Source organism: Molothrus ater, chromosome 11 (genome assembly GCF_012460135.2).
Source record: "Molothrus ater isolate BHLD 08-10-18 breed brown headed cowbird chromosome 11, BPBGC_Mater_1.1, whole genome shotgun sequence".
Classification (NCBI taxonomy): domain Eukaryota; kingdom Metazoa; phylum Chordata; class Aves; order Passeriformes; family Icteridae; genus Molothrus; species Molothrus ater.
This window is the reverse complement of record NC_050488.2, coordinates 18,176,520-18,192,732: the sequence shown is the minus strand read 5'-3', so window position 1 is coordinate 18,192,732 and position 16,213 is coordinate 18,176,520. Positions and strand designations below refer to the sequence as shown.

At 44.2% G+C, this 16,213-nt stretch overlaps 1 protein-coding gene across 1 annotated transcript in view; it reads left to right on the top strand.

Annotated features, from left to right (window-relative positions):
* Positions 1-16,213, top strand: part of LOC118691577 (contactin-3-like) — a 103,619-nt gene that overhangs the window by 78,780 nt on the left and 8,626 nt on the right. Inside the window, exons 10-17 of the mRNA XM_036390843.2 lie at positions 6,469-6,596; positions 8,437-8,612; positions 10,296-10,413; positions 11,887-12,045; positions 12,670-12,819; positions 13,675-13,745; positions 15,027-15,261; positions 15,812-15,927. Of these exons, the coding sequence (XP_036246736.1) occupies positions 6,469-6,596; positions 8,437-8,612; positions 10,296-10,413; positions 11,887-12,045; positions 12,670-12,819; positions 13,675-13,745; positions 15,027-15,261; positions 15,812-15,927 (1,153 nt within the window). The remainder of the gene's footprint in view (positions 1-6,468; positions 6,597-8,436; positions 8,613-10,295; positions 10,414-11,886; positions 12,046-12,669; positions 12,820-13,674; positions 13,746-15,026; positions 15,262-15,811; positions 15,928-16,213) is intronic.

The following is a 16,213-nucleotide window of genomic DNA, read 5'->3' as shown; positions in this document are numbered from 1 at the left end:
AAAATCCTTCTGGTCCTGTTCCTGTACAACACCATGTTGTGCTTTTCTTCTGCAGTTTTTAAACACGGAAGTTGCTCTCAGATAGATAAAACCTGGAGAGACATCAGTGGAGATCTTTATTTGTGCCATCCTAAGGCTGGAGCTGTCTCCTTGTACCCAGAAGCTTTGGGCACTGCCATCCCTGCCCTGGCTCTTTGTTCACAAGGGCCCCAAGAGTTTTCATGAGTTCTGGTGTTAAGTGTTGTCAAATGTGACAATTTGGCAGAAGTTGGGGCATCTGTTGCTGCAGAGCTGGACATGGTGCCACAGCCTCACTGGCTGCCTGCCTGCAAGCAGGCCAGCAAAATCCCTTCCAAAATAGCACTACTTCTAGCCTTTAATTAAACAATATTAATGTATGAAATTAAACAATGGCATCTAACATTTGTGTGAAACTTGTTGCCTTTTGATGGATCTCAATCAGTTCTATGTTTATGACTGCTTTTGTAGAGCATGTGCAAAACCTGATTTTGTCTGTTTAGGGCAATTCCCAGCTTTTGTCCCCGTTCCATTTCCATAAAAAGCAGAATGGTATTAGTTTCACTTGGGGTGATAGTACCAGGCTGAAGAAATCAACACTCGGGTTGCAAAAATGAATCGAATGTGATGCTGCCTGCTTTAGGTTTATGAACATAAATTACAGCTGTTACTTCTGCCAAGTGCAGGTAATTCCAAAACATGACCCAAAGCGTGCATTTTTGACAACAGACTGTAAATGGCTTCCAGAGGAAGCACAATAACAAGGCAGTAATCCTGAATTAATCTAAATAAAATAAACTTGCCTTTGGAGAAGAGCAGAGGGAGGTTCTTTGCAGAAAACCCTGGAGTTCATTACTGTCTGCTGTGAATAATTGCAATCCGTGAATTTCATGCAGTTCTACAAACTCCTGCAATTCAGGGAGAGGGTTTCAAATTAGCAGAACATTTTTCAGCCCCGAACTCCATTTCCAGTGGAGAAGTCTGCTGGGGAGGGCTTTCTCTTCTTTAATTGCAGCAAGCAGGAGGAATGAGTTCCTGCCACAGGGGAGGTCCAGCACGGACAGCACCTGGGAGAGGTGGGGAGGCAACGGGAGCTGAATTTTAATTACATTTGCAGCAGCATGGCTGGAATGTTGCCATGGTGCTGTGAGGGTCCCCAGGACGAGGTGAGAGATGCCCAAAAGAGGTTTTCCAAGTTCTCAGAAGGCTGATATATTATATTATATTATATTATATTATATTACATTACATTACATTACATTACATTACATTACATTACATTACATTACATTACATTACATATATTATATCATATCATATCATATCATATCATATCATATCATATCATATCATATCATATTATTCCAAAGCTATACTAAACTATAGAGAAAGGATACATCAGAAAGCTAGAAAGGAATTATAATAAAAACCTGTGACAGACTCAGAGTCTGACACAGCTGGACTGGGGTTGGTCATTAATTAAAAACAATTGACATGGAACCAATCAAAGAGGCACCTGTTGGTCAGCAGCCTCCAGAGCACATTCCAAGCAATCAGATAATTCTTGTTTACATTTCTTTTCTGAGGCTTCTCAGCTTCTCAGGAGAAAAATCCTGGCAAAGGGATTTTTCAGAAAATACCCTGGTGACAGCTAGAATTTATATGTCTTAAGAAAACTCCTATTTGAATAATAAAGATAAAGCACAAATACTTGAATTTCTTGTCATCAGAGAACTTGGATTTCATTGAGGTACTGGCCACAATACTTTGGTAAAGCCTGAGAGAGTTTCATTTTGATGGCACTCTTGCTCATGTTCTTAATTTATTTTTAAATGGTGCTGCTTTTTTCAGTATGTAGAAGATTTGGATAATGACTCAGTAAATTTTAATTAAATGAGCTGAATATAGTGTGTCTTGTGGAGGGGAGAAAATATAATTCAAAATGGATTCATGAGCTCTGGGCTGGGAAATCGCTCAGCATTGAAGAAAGCAATCTTGTTTCTTGTTAATTTTGCAAAGTGTGTGATTTTTTTTTTTTTTTCCTAGAATATCTTTAATAAAGAGAGCTAAACATTAAAGAGCAGTGGAGTGCAGAGAGCAGTGAAAGCATAGGATAACATGCAGAAGGAAAGACAGAAAATGGGAATTAAATTTAGTGCCTGAGACACCTCCACCTCTGGATGAATGAATTTTTGTTGTCTTTTTATCCTCCAGAAAAGGAGGAATAGGTGCTTAACCAAGATTAAATGCTCCTGATGCTGGTTTAACTCACTAAAACCAGAATAAATACTAAAATAGCTGTTGTCCAGACACAACCCCTTCCAGGATTTCCTTAGTGTTTTGTGGATGTACATGAGTTTTAATTTTCAGTTTGTGCTTGACAGTCACTGCCTGTGGGCTGTGGGTCTGAACTCCTGGCTCAAATACCTGACTGGGAGAGGGTTAAAAACCAGGATTTTGTGAAAATGCAGAGCAGCATTTAAAACTAATTCACCTTTAAACAAAATCACTAGATGTTTCCTAAATGTTTCTACATTTACCAAGACTAGAAAAAGATGAGAGGATGCTGCAGAAACTTCACTGAAAGACTTCCCAGTGGAATTCCCTTAGGAAAACTCCAGGTTTAGCAGCTTTCATTGTGGCCAAGTGATGGCAAATTAAAGGAGGAAAGAAATAATTCCTGATAAAAAAATTGCACTATACTAAGAAGCATTAGTTAATGGTTTTAGCTTCCTTGCAATTTGAATTCAATATTTTTATTCATTTTGTGTTACAGTTTGAAATGCTGTGATGTGAAAAGTAATGCATTTACTTACCAGCACTTGCACAGGATTTTATTTTGCTGACTTGCCTGTTAATTAATCTGCTTTAATTTAGTTGGAATTTGATTGATACATTAAAAGACAGCTTTGACCCACTTTTCCACTGTTCCTTTGCACTGAGGTGTTATGAGCTGGAAAGGAATGTGTTTGTGTTTATTACCATATCAATAAGGATCTAAAATAGTCCTTTTTTTTTTTTTCTAAATAATCTGAGAAATGAAACAGGCAGTGATTCCTGAGTTTGATGGTGTTTGATAGCTCAGTAAGAAAAAATTGCCTTGGGAGGGTGAACAGGCTTGCAGTCATCAGCAGCTGCATTAATGACACCAAGTTTCAGTGGAGGCTCACTGTCTTCTCTCTAAATATCAATACATAAAGAGGTTTAATTTTTAAATTACTGTATAAAGAGGTATTTATTAGTGTATTATTATTATTATTATTATTATTATTATTATTATTATTAGTGTATAAAGAGGTATAATTTCTCTCAAATTAGGAACCCCAAACTCCTGAAGTTGTTTGATCCTTCTCCCCATCCTGCTGACCTCAGTGTCAGGGTTTGGGGGTGAGTTAAGGGAGTTTTATTGGACTGTAGAGGAAAAGAATCTCCACCATCATCAATTTTGCCCAGTTTTGCTCAGGAATTAGTGAGGGATGATGAGTTTGTCAGTGATGCTGTGATCTGATGACCAAACAGGTCCTAAATCCATCTCCAGCTGGAATTGGGGTGGATTTGGGACCCCATGGTCCCTTTTACAGGGCTGAAGGTTCTGTGCCATTTGCCAGAATTCTGAGTGCTGGTTGTGGAAAATGGAATTTCCATGGAAAATTGCTGCCCTTAAGCAAAATGTTTTGGGAGAACACCTGTAAGATAGAGGAATGCCAAAGGCTGGGTTGTTACTTGTGTGTCACAGGTCTGGGTCTCTCCTGGCAGTGTTCCAGCACCATGTGTGAATATTGAATAACTCCAGTTAAACTGAAAGCTGTGCTTTGCCTCCTGTTCCAGCAGGAGGGGCAGAGCTGGTTTTGGGGTTGGGGTTTCCACAGGCTCTGAGCTGCATTTACTGTTTTGTAATTGGAAAAAGTGGAGCATTGCTCTTCTTCTAATTTACCAGTAAAGATTTTATTTCAACTATATTATTTTTCTCTAATTGATTTTTTTCCCATGTATTGTTTGCTTTTTGTTTATAATTCTAAAAAAAAAATTATTCTTAATTATATCAGGGTTTTAATAAGCTTTCTGTTTAATTCTTTTAGGCAGGCTAGGCTTGCAGGTAGCTCAGAGCCCTCTAAAAGTGATTCATTTTAATTAAACAATAGACATTTTCAGGTTTATTCCCTGATCCTGCTTTTTCTTTTGTTTGATCTTAGGCTTTGTCAACACTTGGGGTTTCTTTAGTTTTGTATTTTTTCTGTTGGAAATTGCATCAAAGCAGATGAAGCCTCAGTTAGAAAGTGCAACAGCACTGGCTTGTAACCATAATTGATATATTTTAACACCTTTTTTTGATGTCATTCTAATTACCTATAAAATGTATCACTCATGTCTTTAACACATTTTGCAATACCTATAAACCATATGGCACGGTTTAATTAATTTTAAATGTTCCCTCTAACATGAAGTGCAGCCAAATATGACTGAGGAATTTTCCAAAACAAGTTAATGAACCCCAGGGAAGTCACTGGTGAGGCACATCCTCCCTTGAAAAAACACCTCAAATGCCACCACAGCAGCAGAGGTACCTCAGGATGCTTTGTGTGGTTATAAATGGATTAAACTGCCTATTTATAGCTCTCTTTCTCACCCCAGTAAAATGCTTTTGTCTGTTGTTCTAACAGGGTGACTTGTTATCTCTTGTAATTTGCATCTGCTAATTTCATTATTGCACCACCTCTGCCCAGAGGAGTAGCTCAGAGACAGCACTGAGAGCTGGAACTCCCTTTTTAGGGAAATACAGAAGGCAATTTGAACTGATTAAGAGAAAAGCCTTTAAAAGTTGTGTACATTTCTGTGCTGCAATTCCAGAAACTCCGTTTTCCTTGCCCAGAGCGGCGCAGCTGTGGCAGAGTGCAGACTGCTGCTGTCAGAGGCTGTGAGGATGAGGAGGATTCCAGAGCCCCGGAGCTCTCCCACTGCTGGGATTTGCATTTAGGGAATGTGGGTTTGGGCCAGAGGAGTTGAGTGTGCAGGGTGGGATCACTGAACTCTTGCATGAGGAAGCTTTCCCCAAAATCCACTCCAAGCCTCCCTGGCCATTCCTTGTCACTTGTCACCTGGGGAGGAGACTGGGCCGCCCCTCACTGCAGCCTTGTGGAAAATGATCCCAAGCCAGCAGAACTCAGCCACAGAACTCAGCTGGGAACGAGTGGTGGGGATTTACTGGCATGATTTTACCTTCTGAGGGTTGAAAATAAGAGGAACAGCAGCGGTGTGTGATGAATTCACTCCTTTTGTACTGAATGAAGCAGCAGGTGGAAGGGAGCAGGCAGAACCCTCCCAGCTCTTGATGGCAGTGTCAGGTTTGGTGACATTTGCTGCCTTTTCAGCTGGCACTTGCCCTGAAAAGGAGCAAGACCCAGCTAATGCAGGCAGAGCTTTGCCTGGAGAGGGTTTGTTTGCTGCTCTGTTCATTCTGCAGCTCACTTTCCAGATTTCCACATCGCCATCCAGCCAAGGTGCTGTGCTCTAGTTTGGTGCCTCTCAGGTGGCTTGATGGGCTGTGAGAGAAAAGCTCTGAAGCTCTTTTGACTTGGGCATATCAGGAAAAGGGGTCTTTTTACAAATTTGTTAATACTGTGGACACTTTTATATATATTCAGTTGTTTTGCTGCTTGCAGGTTGTCTTAGGGTAGAAGTCCCTGCAGGATGGAACAGATGGGAGGACAAGAAATAGGGAAAAAAGGAATCAAATCAGCCTTAGCTGTGCATCAGCAGTGCTGCTGTTTGGGATGTCACCTCTGCTGTGGGGACATTCCTGCTCCTCTGTCCCTCTGTGGGTTTTCTTCTCTCCACATCTTTCACAAGCACCTTCCTGCTTTCCCCACTGTGTGGGGTACAGGGAATTTTCTGTCCTGCAAGTCCTTCCACAAAGGAAGTTCATGAACAACCCTATGGAGCTGTCATGGTAATCACAGTTACTTCAAAGCTGCTGTGCAAGATTTCCTGAGGTAAACAACAAAAGAGCTGAAAACTATTGCAGTTTCAATTGGTGCAGCTAAAAAGGATGGGGCTCATGTGGGGTTTCTCTCCTTCACACCCATACATGTGCCCACATCTCTTAAAAAATTGGTTCTACTGATGTCCAGAGGGATATGTCCAAAGTAATACGTGGTTGAGTTCAAATTTGCTGTGGATGGCCACAGCATTTTCAAATGTTTTGTTGTGGATGGCCACAGCATTTTCAAATGTTTTGTTGTGGATGGCCACAACATTTTCAAATGTTTTGTGTGGATGGCCACAACATTTTCAAACAACCCAGGCTGGTAATTGTCCAGGTTTCAGCTGGCATGGAGCTCATTTTCTTCCTAATTGTTGACAGAGCTTAATATGTCAGAGGCAACAGTAAAGCATGAAAGCATTTTGTCTACAAACGCCGTGACTTTGAAAAATCTCCTCGTGATTTTTCAGGATCAGGCTGCTGAAGGATGGAGGACTGAGGGTGGCCAACGTGACCAAGGGGGATGCTGGCACCTACACCTGCCTGGCCACAAACCAGTTTGGAACTGCCAGGGGCTCCACCAGCCTGGTAGTTACAGGTGGGTGAAGTGGAATTGCAGCCTCAGGAGCCTCAAGTGCTGCGGTAGAATGTACAGGCTATGAGAAGTTATTTATTTAATGTATAAAGATAAAAGGATAGCTGTTACAGCTCTTTTATTAGTGTAAAAGACACTGAGGGATTTTTTTCTGTCTTTGACAAAGATATTTCTCAGATGTGAGGGAGTTCTGAACACTTCCCTCCCTCCTCTCACTTCTCTAAACACTAAATAGTGCAATTATGCTTTTAAGTTCGTGGGGGTTTTTAATTTGTTATGAAAAAAACATGTCAATCAAAAAAAAATCTTTGAGGTAATTTTGTATTCCTGTGGAAAATCTTTTGCCCAAAAGAGGTTTAAATGCTGTTTGCTTATGGAAAAAGATGTGGTGGAAACTCCAGCTGCAGGGGAGCATTCAGGGACTCCACGGGCAGCAAAACACAGTCTTTGAAAAGCAAATTTTATACAGAATTGTTGTTCAGAGGGATCCTTCCTCCAAGTCATCCTTTCCTGGCTGCTGGTTGAGATACTGGATGAAAAGAACCAAGAGTTTGTGAAGTTTATCTGAAAAATGTCTTCTATCATAACATTCTTTTTCAAACATTTTAATATCTAAAAATTTCCCAAACTCATAATTATCTAATATCCCACTGCATTACATACCCTGTGTATCTCATAGATCCAAACAGAATTGTTTTGTTTAGTGAATTAACAGCTTCATGTTTTCAGCCTGTGCTCCTAAATGATTCATATCCCTTTATATACAAATAATAAAATTATATACAGAGAATTCCTAGAATTGAATTTTACTTTTACAGTATTTACAGTAGCTGAAATTTTTTCTCTGTTAATGTGATTCTGGGATAACAAACAGCTGTTCTTTAAAGACACTATTTATGTTCTGTGTGATGTATGGACCCAAATACCCAGTGTGCTCCTCCTCAAGTGGATTTCCTGCAGTTTCTGGGGTTTATTAGGTTCTTCCCTTACTCCCCCCTCTTCACCTGCCCCGTGGCTGCTGCTGCTTCAAAACCCACTGGGGTTGCTGAGAGCCTCCCATGGCAATTCCTGCCCATGGATTCAGCTTGGTGCAGTGGATTGGCTGCACCCAGCAGGCTCAAATTCACCTTCCAGTGCCCAGCAGCTCCTGCTGGGAAATTGTGATATTTTCAGGGTCCCTGTCGTGGGGAGGAAAGATGAATCTGACTCCATGTTCTTAGAAGACTGGTATTATAGAATATAATACTATTATATTATCAGTATAATATAAGTATATTATATTATATACTGATGTTATATATTATATACTTATATTATATTATATTGTAATGTATTATATTATATTGTATTGTATTATATTGTATTATATTAATGCTAAGCCATACTAAAGAATGGAGAAAGGATACTTACAGAAGGCTACAAAGGATGATAATGAAAACTTGTCACTCTCCCTCCAGAGTCCCAACACAGCTGGACAGTGATTGGTCATTAAGTTAAAACAATTCACATGAAACTCATCAAACAACCGCCTGTTGGATAAACAATCTCCAGCTGCATTCCAAAGCAGCAAAACACAGGGAAACAAATGAGATAATTATTGTTTTCCTTTTTCTCTGAGGCTTCTCAGCTTCCCAGGAGAGACATCCTGGGCAAAGAGGATTTTTCAGAAAATGTGATGGTGACAGGAAATGCCAGGACACAAAGCTCCAGGCAGCATTCCCAGTCCAGCTGCACCTTTGGAGGTGTCTGTCACTGATCCCATCCAGGAATGTGGGGGTATCAGCGGCAGGCAAAGCTCAGCAGTGCAGAAAAACCCAACACCCAATGTCTGTGCTCCCTGCAGAGCCAACCAGGATCACCTTGGCCCCTTCCAACATGGATGTCACCGTGGGGGAGAGCGTGGTGCTGCCCTGCCAGGTGCAGCACGATCCCCTGCTGGACATCAGCTTCACCTGGTACTTCAACGGGAGCCTCACAGACTTCCAGAGGGACGCATCCCACTTCGAGAAGGTTGGAGGGGTGAGCTCACAACTCCTTCTCTTCTCTTCTCTTCTCTTCTCTTCTCTTCTCTTCTCTTCTCTTCTCTTCTCTTCTCTTCTCTTCTCTTCTCTTCTCTTCTCTTCTCTTCTCTTCTCTTCTCTTCTCTTCTCTTCCCTCCCCTCCCCTCCCCTCCCCTCCCCTCCCCAAAAAAGTCCCACCAGAATTGGCTTTTCCCTCACAAACTGAGTCCCATCTGCTTTTACTGCAACACAGGGGAGCTTCCTGCTGCATCCCCAGTCCCTTGAGGCTCTTCCCAAACCCCCACAGATTACTGAAATGCACAAATTACTGAAATGCAGAGTTAACATTCTGCTGAGGTTTATTTCAAGTAAAACTGTTCTATTTGAAGCCCCCCTCCCCTTTGCTGAGATGTCTCAAGTTGAGTTTGCTGAAATTCTGGTAGGACGTGATTTGCTTGCATTCTCTGCTGGTGTTGGGCATTCCCTGAATATCCACTTCCAATCAAGGAGATGGATTTTAGATTGCTTTTGACTCAACTTTTAATTTATTGTAAGCAATCAGCACTGAATTGTCCTGCAAACAACTTCCATCTGTGCTTTCACAGCAGACCAGGCACACACATGGAAGGGAATCAGGCAGAATTGGCTTCAGCTTGTGTTGAGTAAAGAATTGAGACATTGTAATGCTGAAACAAAGGAAAATAACCAAATGTTTTGAAAGGTTCATGTTTTTTCCTAGACTAAAATAAACTTCAGAGTCGTGTCTTTGTCTTTCTCCCAAGCTACTGTTTGCCCATGGATCAGTGGCCAAAGTAGCTGAAAATACCCACAAATTTGGGTTCTGTCCTTGAAGAAAATGCTGCTTGTCCAGAATAATTGTAATTTAAAAATTAAAATCTGACTGAGGCGTTTTTCACCTGGGAAATTCAACTGGAACTGAGTTAAGGCAGTAATTGAGCTGACACAAAGAGGAGATTTTTTTTTTAAGGGACACTGTTTAGCAAAGGTTTAATATCAAGTTCTCTGTTCAGTGGTGTAGAAAACAGACAGTGCACAAATGTGATAGGAAGTTACAGTTTCATTTAGGTTTTATTTCTTTTCCCATGATCCAGGAAATAACCACACGCTGTGATCTGAGAGAGAACAACAGGGAAAAAAGACTAAAGATTAAATACTCAGTGAATAGCAAAGAGCAGAACTTGGGCTTGTAAAATGGGAAATTCAGCCTAGAATGTGCGACCTTTAAATGAAAGTGCTCACGATAACCCGGAGGATGGACTGAATTCAACTTTGTCTTTTACACATTTGAACTCCTTAAAAGTCTGTCATAACTTGACTGAAAAGTTCAAGAAAAAAACTCCATGAATTCTGTCTAGAAATCAAACTGGAAATGGCCACAGAAAACATTTTTCTCTTTCAAGGGCATTGAGGTTACTGGGGATGGCAGACAGGAGATGCTCCCAGTGTGAGCTCCCCGTGTTGGGGCTCATTTCTCCCAAAAAAGGGACATCACCTCATGTTTTTTTGGGAAGATGCTCCCAGACAAGAAGCCTGGAACTGCTGATGGGCAGGAATTTGCTGTCCTGCAGTGCAGCTTTTGAGCAGCTCCACATTTTTGGCGGACTTCTTTTCCCTTTTCAAAGAACATACCAACCACGAAGGGAGAGAAGTGTTTGCATTAATGAATGTTGTGTGTTCCCAGAGCGCCTCAGGGGATTTGATGATCAGGAACATCCAGCTGAAGCACAGTGGCAAGTACGTGTGCATGGTGAAGACAGAGGTGGACAGCGTGGCCTCTGCTGCCGACCTCATCGTGAGAGGTACAGCCCAGCCCATCACGTTTTCCACCTTCTTTTAAATTACAGGCTACAGAAATATGTGACCGTGGTCACAAGGGTTTTCAGGATGAAGAAGAGACCAGAATGTTGACTCCATGATCAGAAGGCTTGATTTATTATTTTATGATATATGTTACATTAAGACTATAGTAAAAAGAAATAGAAAGGAAAAGGTTTCTTCAGAAGCTAGCTAAGCTAAGAATAGACAAGAATGAATAACAAAGATCTGTGTCTCAGACAGAGCAAGAGCCAGCTCTGCCATGAGTGCTCAGGAAATCCAAACACCCACAGGACACCAATCACGGCTCTACCTGTTGCATTCCACAGCAGCAGATAACCATTGTTTCCTTTTGGTTGCTGAAACTGCAGCTTCTCACAAGGAAAAATCCTAAGAAAGGGTTTTTCATGAAAGATGTCTGCGACAGAAAGAACTGATGGTGGAGGTCACAGAGCCTCCAGTGCATGGTTTGGATGGGGGGATGAATGGCTCAGAGTTGAATTTATGTCATTCTGACCTGCAGCTAGGGAGAATTACAGCTCAGCTTTCGGGTGAAGCCTGATTTTTCCCAGAGAAATGAGGGGCTGGAGGTTGGAATAGTGACTTCTCATCTTCTTTCGCTGCCAGTCCTTCAGGCTGCCAAGAGGGAGCTGGAGGTGCTGCCTCTGCAGACTGAAGTGCTGGAGACTCCAGAATCCTTCCTGTGAAATGGGCAATTCTGCCAGAGCCCAGGAGAGGTTTTCTCCTAGGGTTTAAAGCCTATAATGCAGGATTATTCCTTTTCATTCCGAGCTGGAGTGCTCACAGTTCAGCCAGAACTGTGGCTTTCTCTGCTGATGTTACAGCTACATTTATTGCAAGGTAAAAAGCTTTGATATAGAAAAGCACATTATGTGATCAGCACTTACTCAATATATTTTAAAATATATCAGATGTTTTCTCATTGTTAATGCACTGTTACTCATTTCAACCCCCTTTGCTGGTGCAGGTGAGACAAAACCCAGCGTTTTTGGGCAGGAAATGCCCAGAATAAGGATTTTCCAGAAGGCAGCAGGAAGTTTGTCTGACTGAATTGCTGCTTGGGGTGCTGGTCACATGTGCTGAAAAATTGTTCCAGTGCCTACAACAGTAAAGAAGTTGTAGGTAGAAAATTTCCAGACTACAGAGATTTGTCTGTACATTAAAGAGGACATTTAGGACTAAAGGAAAAGACATTGGAAAGATAGAGGGATGTGCTGAACAAAGATTCTGGGTAAAAAAGCCAAAACCCAGGCATTAGTTCTGCCCTTGAGAGTATTTCAGGTTGAAATTATCAGAGTTTAGTGAATGTAAAACCACAATTATGAGTGTTCTGATTCCAGTCTGAATTGTTTCCCTCCTCCCTGAGGAAGAAAGGAAAAAGGGAAGTGATTCCCAGGGCTTCACCAAACTGAGCCTGGTTTTCCACCCCACTCCAGGCTCTCCTGGGCCCCCTGAGCACGTGAGGGTGGATGAGATCACGGACACCACAGCCCAGATCTCGTGGCAGGAGGGCACAGACAACCACAGCCCCGTGACCACCTACACCATCCAGGCCAGGACCCCCTTCTCCGTGGGCTGGCAGAGAGCCACCACAGGTGAGCCCAGCACAGGTGAGCCCAGCTCAGCCAGCACAGGTGAGCCCAGCACAGGTGAGCCCAGCTCAGCCAGCACAGGTGAGCCCAGCTCAGCTAGCACAGGTGAGCTCAGCTCAGCCACACAGGTGAGCCCAGCACAGGTGAGCCCAGCACAGGTGAGCCCAGCTCAGCCAGCACAGGTGAGCCCAGCACAGGTGAGCCCAGCTCAGCCAGCACAGGTGAGCCCAGCTCCCAGACCAGCCTCTGTGGGGATGGCTCTGGCCCCTGAGCCATTCTCCTTTTCCTCAGCTCCCTTTTCCCCTTGGGCTATTTTCTTGAGCTCCATTTTCCCCCGAGTCATTCTCCTGTTCCTGAGCTCCCTTTTCCCTTCAGCCATTCTCCTGTTCCTCAGCTCCCTTTTCCCCTGAGCCATTTTCCTTTTCCTTTCAGCCATTCTCCTGTTCCTCAGCTCCCTTTTCCTTTCAGCCATTCTCCTGTTCCTCAGCTCCCTTTTCCCCTGAGCCATTTTCCTTTTCCCGTGAGCCATTCTCCTGTTCCTCAGCTCCCTTTTCCCCTGAGCCATTTTCCTTTTCCCATGAGCCATTCTCCTGTTCCTCAGCTCCCTTTTCCTTTTCTCTCCCCCAGTTCCGGACGTGATCGACGGGAGAACCTTCACCAGCACAGTAGTGGATTTAAATCCTTGGGTTGAATATGAATTTCGTGTAGTTGCCACTAACAAAATAGGAGGTGGAGAGCCTAGTTTGCCCTCAGAAAAAGTAAGAACTGAAGAGGCAGGTTAGTGGGTCCTTCTATTTGTTTTTAATTCAAGAATCTTGAATGTTAACAGAGGAATGGAGTGTTCATATCTTTATCTTCTTGGCTCTTTGCAAACAAGCTTGGAATTGCCATTGGATACAAAAGCCTGAAACAAGTTTGTTCATATTTTTCCATTTTGCTGTAGGACAGTTTGTGTTGCATTACTGAACATCACAGAAGCATAATATCTAAATCCATTTAAACTGCATTTACTGTGGCAAAATCTGCCAGTTCAGGCAGTGCTGCAGAGTCTGAAGGTATTAATGGATGGAAAGAGGTTAATTTTGACAGGGATTTTTTATTCCTGCTGTTTGATCAGTGAAACCATTCCATGTAACAAGCATGTGGCTCAGAAGAACCCATCAATTACAACCCAAATTCACTTGGAATGAGGCTGTTTCCTAATTTATCTGCATAACATCCCTGGAAGTGTTCAAGGATGCGGAATTCTGAGCAACATGGTCCAGTGGAAGGTGTCCTGGAACAAGATGATCTTTGGGGATCTCTTCCAACCCAGGAAGAGTTAACTCTGGAAAAATGAAGCTTGTCTCCAGTTTTTGGAAGTTCCTAGGCACAGCAGCAGTGGTTAATAAATAATTAAATAATCTGTGAGCTGCTGAGGTTCTCCAGGTGCTCAGAGGAAGCCCAGCCTGGCCCAGGGAAGAAGGATCAGCGTGGGTCAGGGCTGGGGGTCTCCAGTACTCCCTCCCCCAAAACCATTCCCCCTGGTTGCAGGAGGAGCATGAATGTGGGTTAAACTCAGGGCTTGAGGGTGATGTGCTGTGTTCTCCTGCCTCTACTCTGTGCTGACATCTCTGCATTTCCTTCCCACAGTTCCTGAAATTCCCCCCTCTGAGGTCAGCGGGGGAGGAGGCAGCAGGTCTGAGCTGGTCATAACGTGGGATGTAAGTTGGTGGGGAGAGGTTCTCTCCACAGAACTTCTTCCTTTCTTTTCTTTCTGCTCTCTCTGAATTTCCCTGGCTGCACAGCTTCTCCTCTGGGACGTGCAGGTGCTCTGTGTGACGTGAGCCCTGCACACTGCCCTTTGTCCTTTGACTCTCAGGTGTCCCTGGGCTGGATGGAAATCCCCAGGGAATTTAGCTTGGCTGGGATTGCTTCTGTTCTCAGACAAATGTTGATGCTAAAAAGGAGGCAGGAGGGCAGGGTGAGAGGGCTGAGCCAAAGAATTGAGCTTTGCAGTGCAGATTTGCAGTTCTTGCTTTCCCACCATTAAATCTGGATGCACATGCTAACCAATTTGCATTTATACTGTGTATCCCTTCTTTAATGATTTAAAGAACTGTTAATATTCTGTTCCTAGCACTGACTACTCTGTGTGGTTATCTGATCATAATGACATTAGAAGAAGGTTTCAGCCACTGTATGAAGGTGGTATTGGATTCTCTAACAGCTGACCAAGCAATGATTCATTTTTTATGAACTGTGGATTGATGAAAGAAAAGCTCTATTTACTGAAGAGCATCTTGAAGCAGAATACTGAGTGAAAACCAGAGATTATACCTGAAAGTGTTCTCTTCTTGAAATGCAAACCTTAAAAGAGGGTATAGGGAACACATTTTGCTGTTCTGTCCCAGACCTAATTGGCTGAGGGTTTGATGCTGAGGGCAGTGCCAGCACCTGCATCATGTCCTGACTTCCTTCCTTCTCATCCTCCCCAGTGGCTCACAGCCGTTGTTCTGTCCCTGGGGTGTCCTGAGTTTCCTCCTGCCCAGGCTCCCCAGTGGCTCACAGCCGTTGTTCTGTCCCTGGGTTTCTCCTGCCCAGGCTCCCCAGTGGCTCACAGCCGTTGTTCTGTCCCTGGGTTTCTCCTGCCCAGGCTCCCCAGTGCCTCACAGCCGTTGTTCTGTCCCTGGGTTTCTCCTGCTCATCCTCCCCAGTGCCTCACAGCCGTTGTTCTGTCCCTGGGTTTCTCCTGCCCAGGCTCCCCAGTGGCTCACAGGTGTTGTTCTGTCCCTGGGTTTCTCCTGCCCAGGCTCCCCAGTGCCTCACAGCCGTTGTTCTGTCCCTGGGTTTCTCCTGCCCAGGCTCCCCAGTGGCTCACAGCCGTTGTTCTGTCCCTGAGTTTCCTCCTGCCCAGGCTCCCCAGTGGCTCACAGGTGTTGTTCTGTCCCTGGGTTTCTCCTGCCCAGGCTCCCCAGTGGCTCACAGCTGTTGTTCTGTCCCAGCCCGTCCCTGAGGAGCTGCAGAACGGGGAAGGATTTGGGTACGTGGTGGCTTTCCGCCCCTCGGGCACCTCGACGTGGATCCAGACCGTGGTGACGTCCCCTGACACCCCCAGATACGTCTTCAGGAACGAGAGCATCCTGCCCTTCTCACCCTACGAGGTCAAGGTCGGCGTCTACAACAACAAAGGAGAGGGGCCCTTCAGCGCCGTGGCCACGGTGTTCTCAGCTGAGGAAGGTACAGCCCTGGCCTGCCCAAACCCTTCCACCAGCTCTGGCTGAGAGGCTCCCGGAGCAGAGAATGGGCAGAGTCACAGGAATAAAGCAGGGATTCATTAAAGGCCTTCCCAGGACACCCTTGGAGCAGTACAAGAGCCCAGCCATGGCTACACCCAAGATGGATGAGGGTCACGAGTTCCCACACTTTAATCAGTTCTGGTCCATTTCCATGTTGGGGTTCAGTGTCCAGTTCCAGCTCCAGGTGATGCAGTCCCACCCTCCCAGTTTGCTCCCCTCCATTCCCTGTTGTTGGCACTTTTTGGGCTGAAGCTGAAGCGGTGTCCTTGGTTCTGGGCTGGAAAGGGATTGTTCTGTGGGACTGAGCTGTGAGAGAGCTGCTGACACTCTGTGTGGAGTTCAGAGTCACACACACAAAATATAAAAGCTAAAATTTAAGGCATCAGTTCCAGCAGCAGCTCGGGGCAGTGAGATGGGTTAGGATGAGGATTTATTTATTTATTCCCAGGTTTATTCCCAATCACCTCTCCCGTGTTGATTTCCCAACCCAGAGCCCAGCACAGCCCCCTCAGGAGTGTCTGCCACCAGCCTGTCCTCCTCAGCCATCCAGGTGTCCTGGACAGCCATTCCCTGGAAGATGAGCAATGGAAGGCTGCTGGGCTATGAGGTGAGTCTGTGGGAATAAAAAATATTCCAATGAATTCACCCTGTTTATTAAATAAAATCCACTCGTCTTTGTGAAGGGCCATGGGCCAGAAGGGTCATGCGGGCTGCAGCACAACCACACAGAGTCACCCCAAACCTTGCTCTTCCTGCCCCACCTACAGCCAGAAGAAGGATAATTTTTCTGTCTTTGTTATAAAAACCCGTTGTTAAAAAACAGAATGAAGTTGTGTTTTGCTGCTTGTGCTGATGGTCACATGTCTGACATAACTCCAAGCTAACATTTTTTC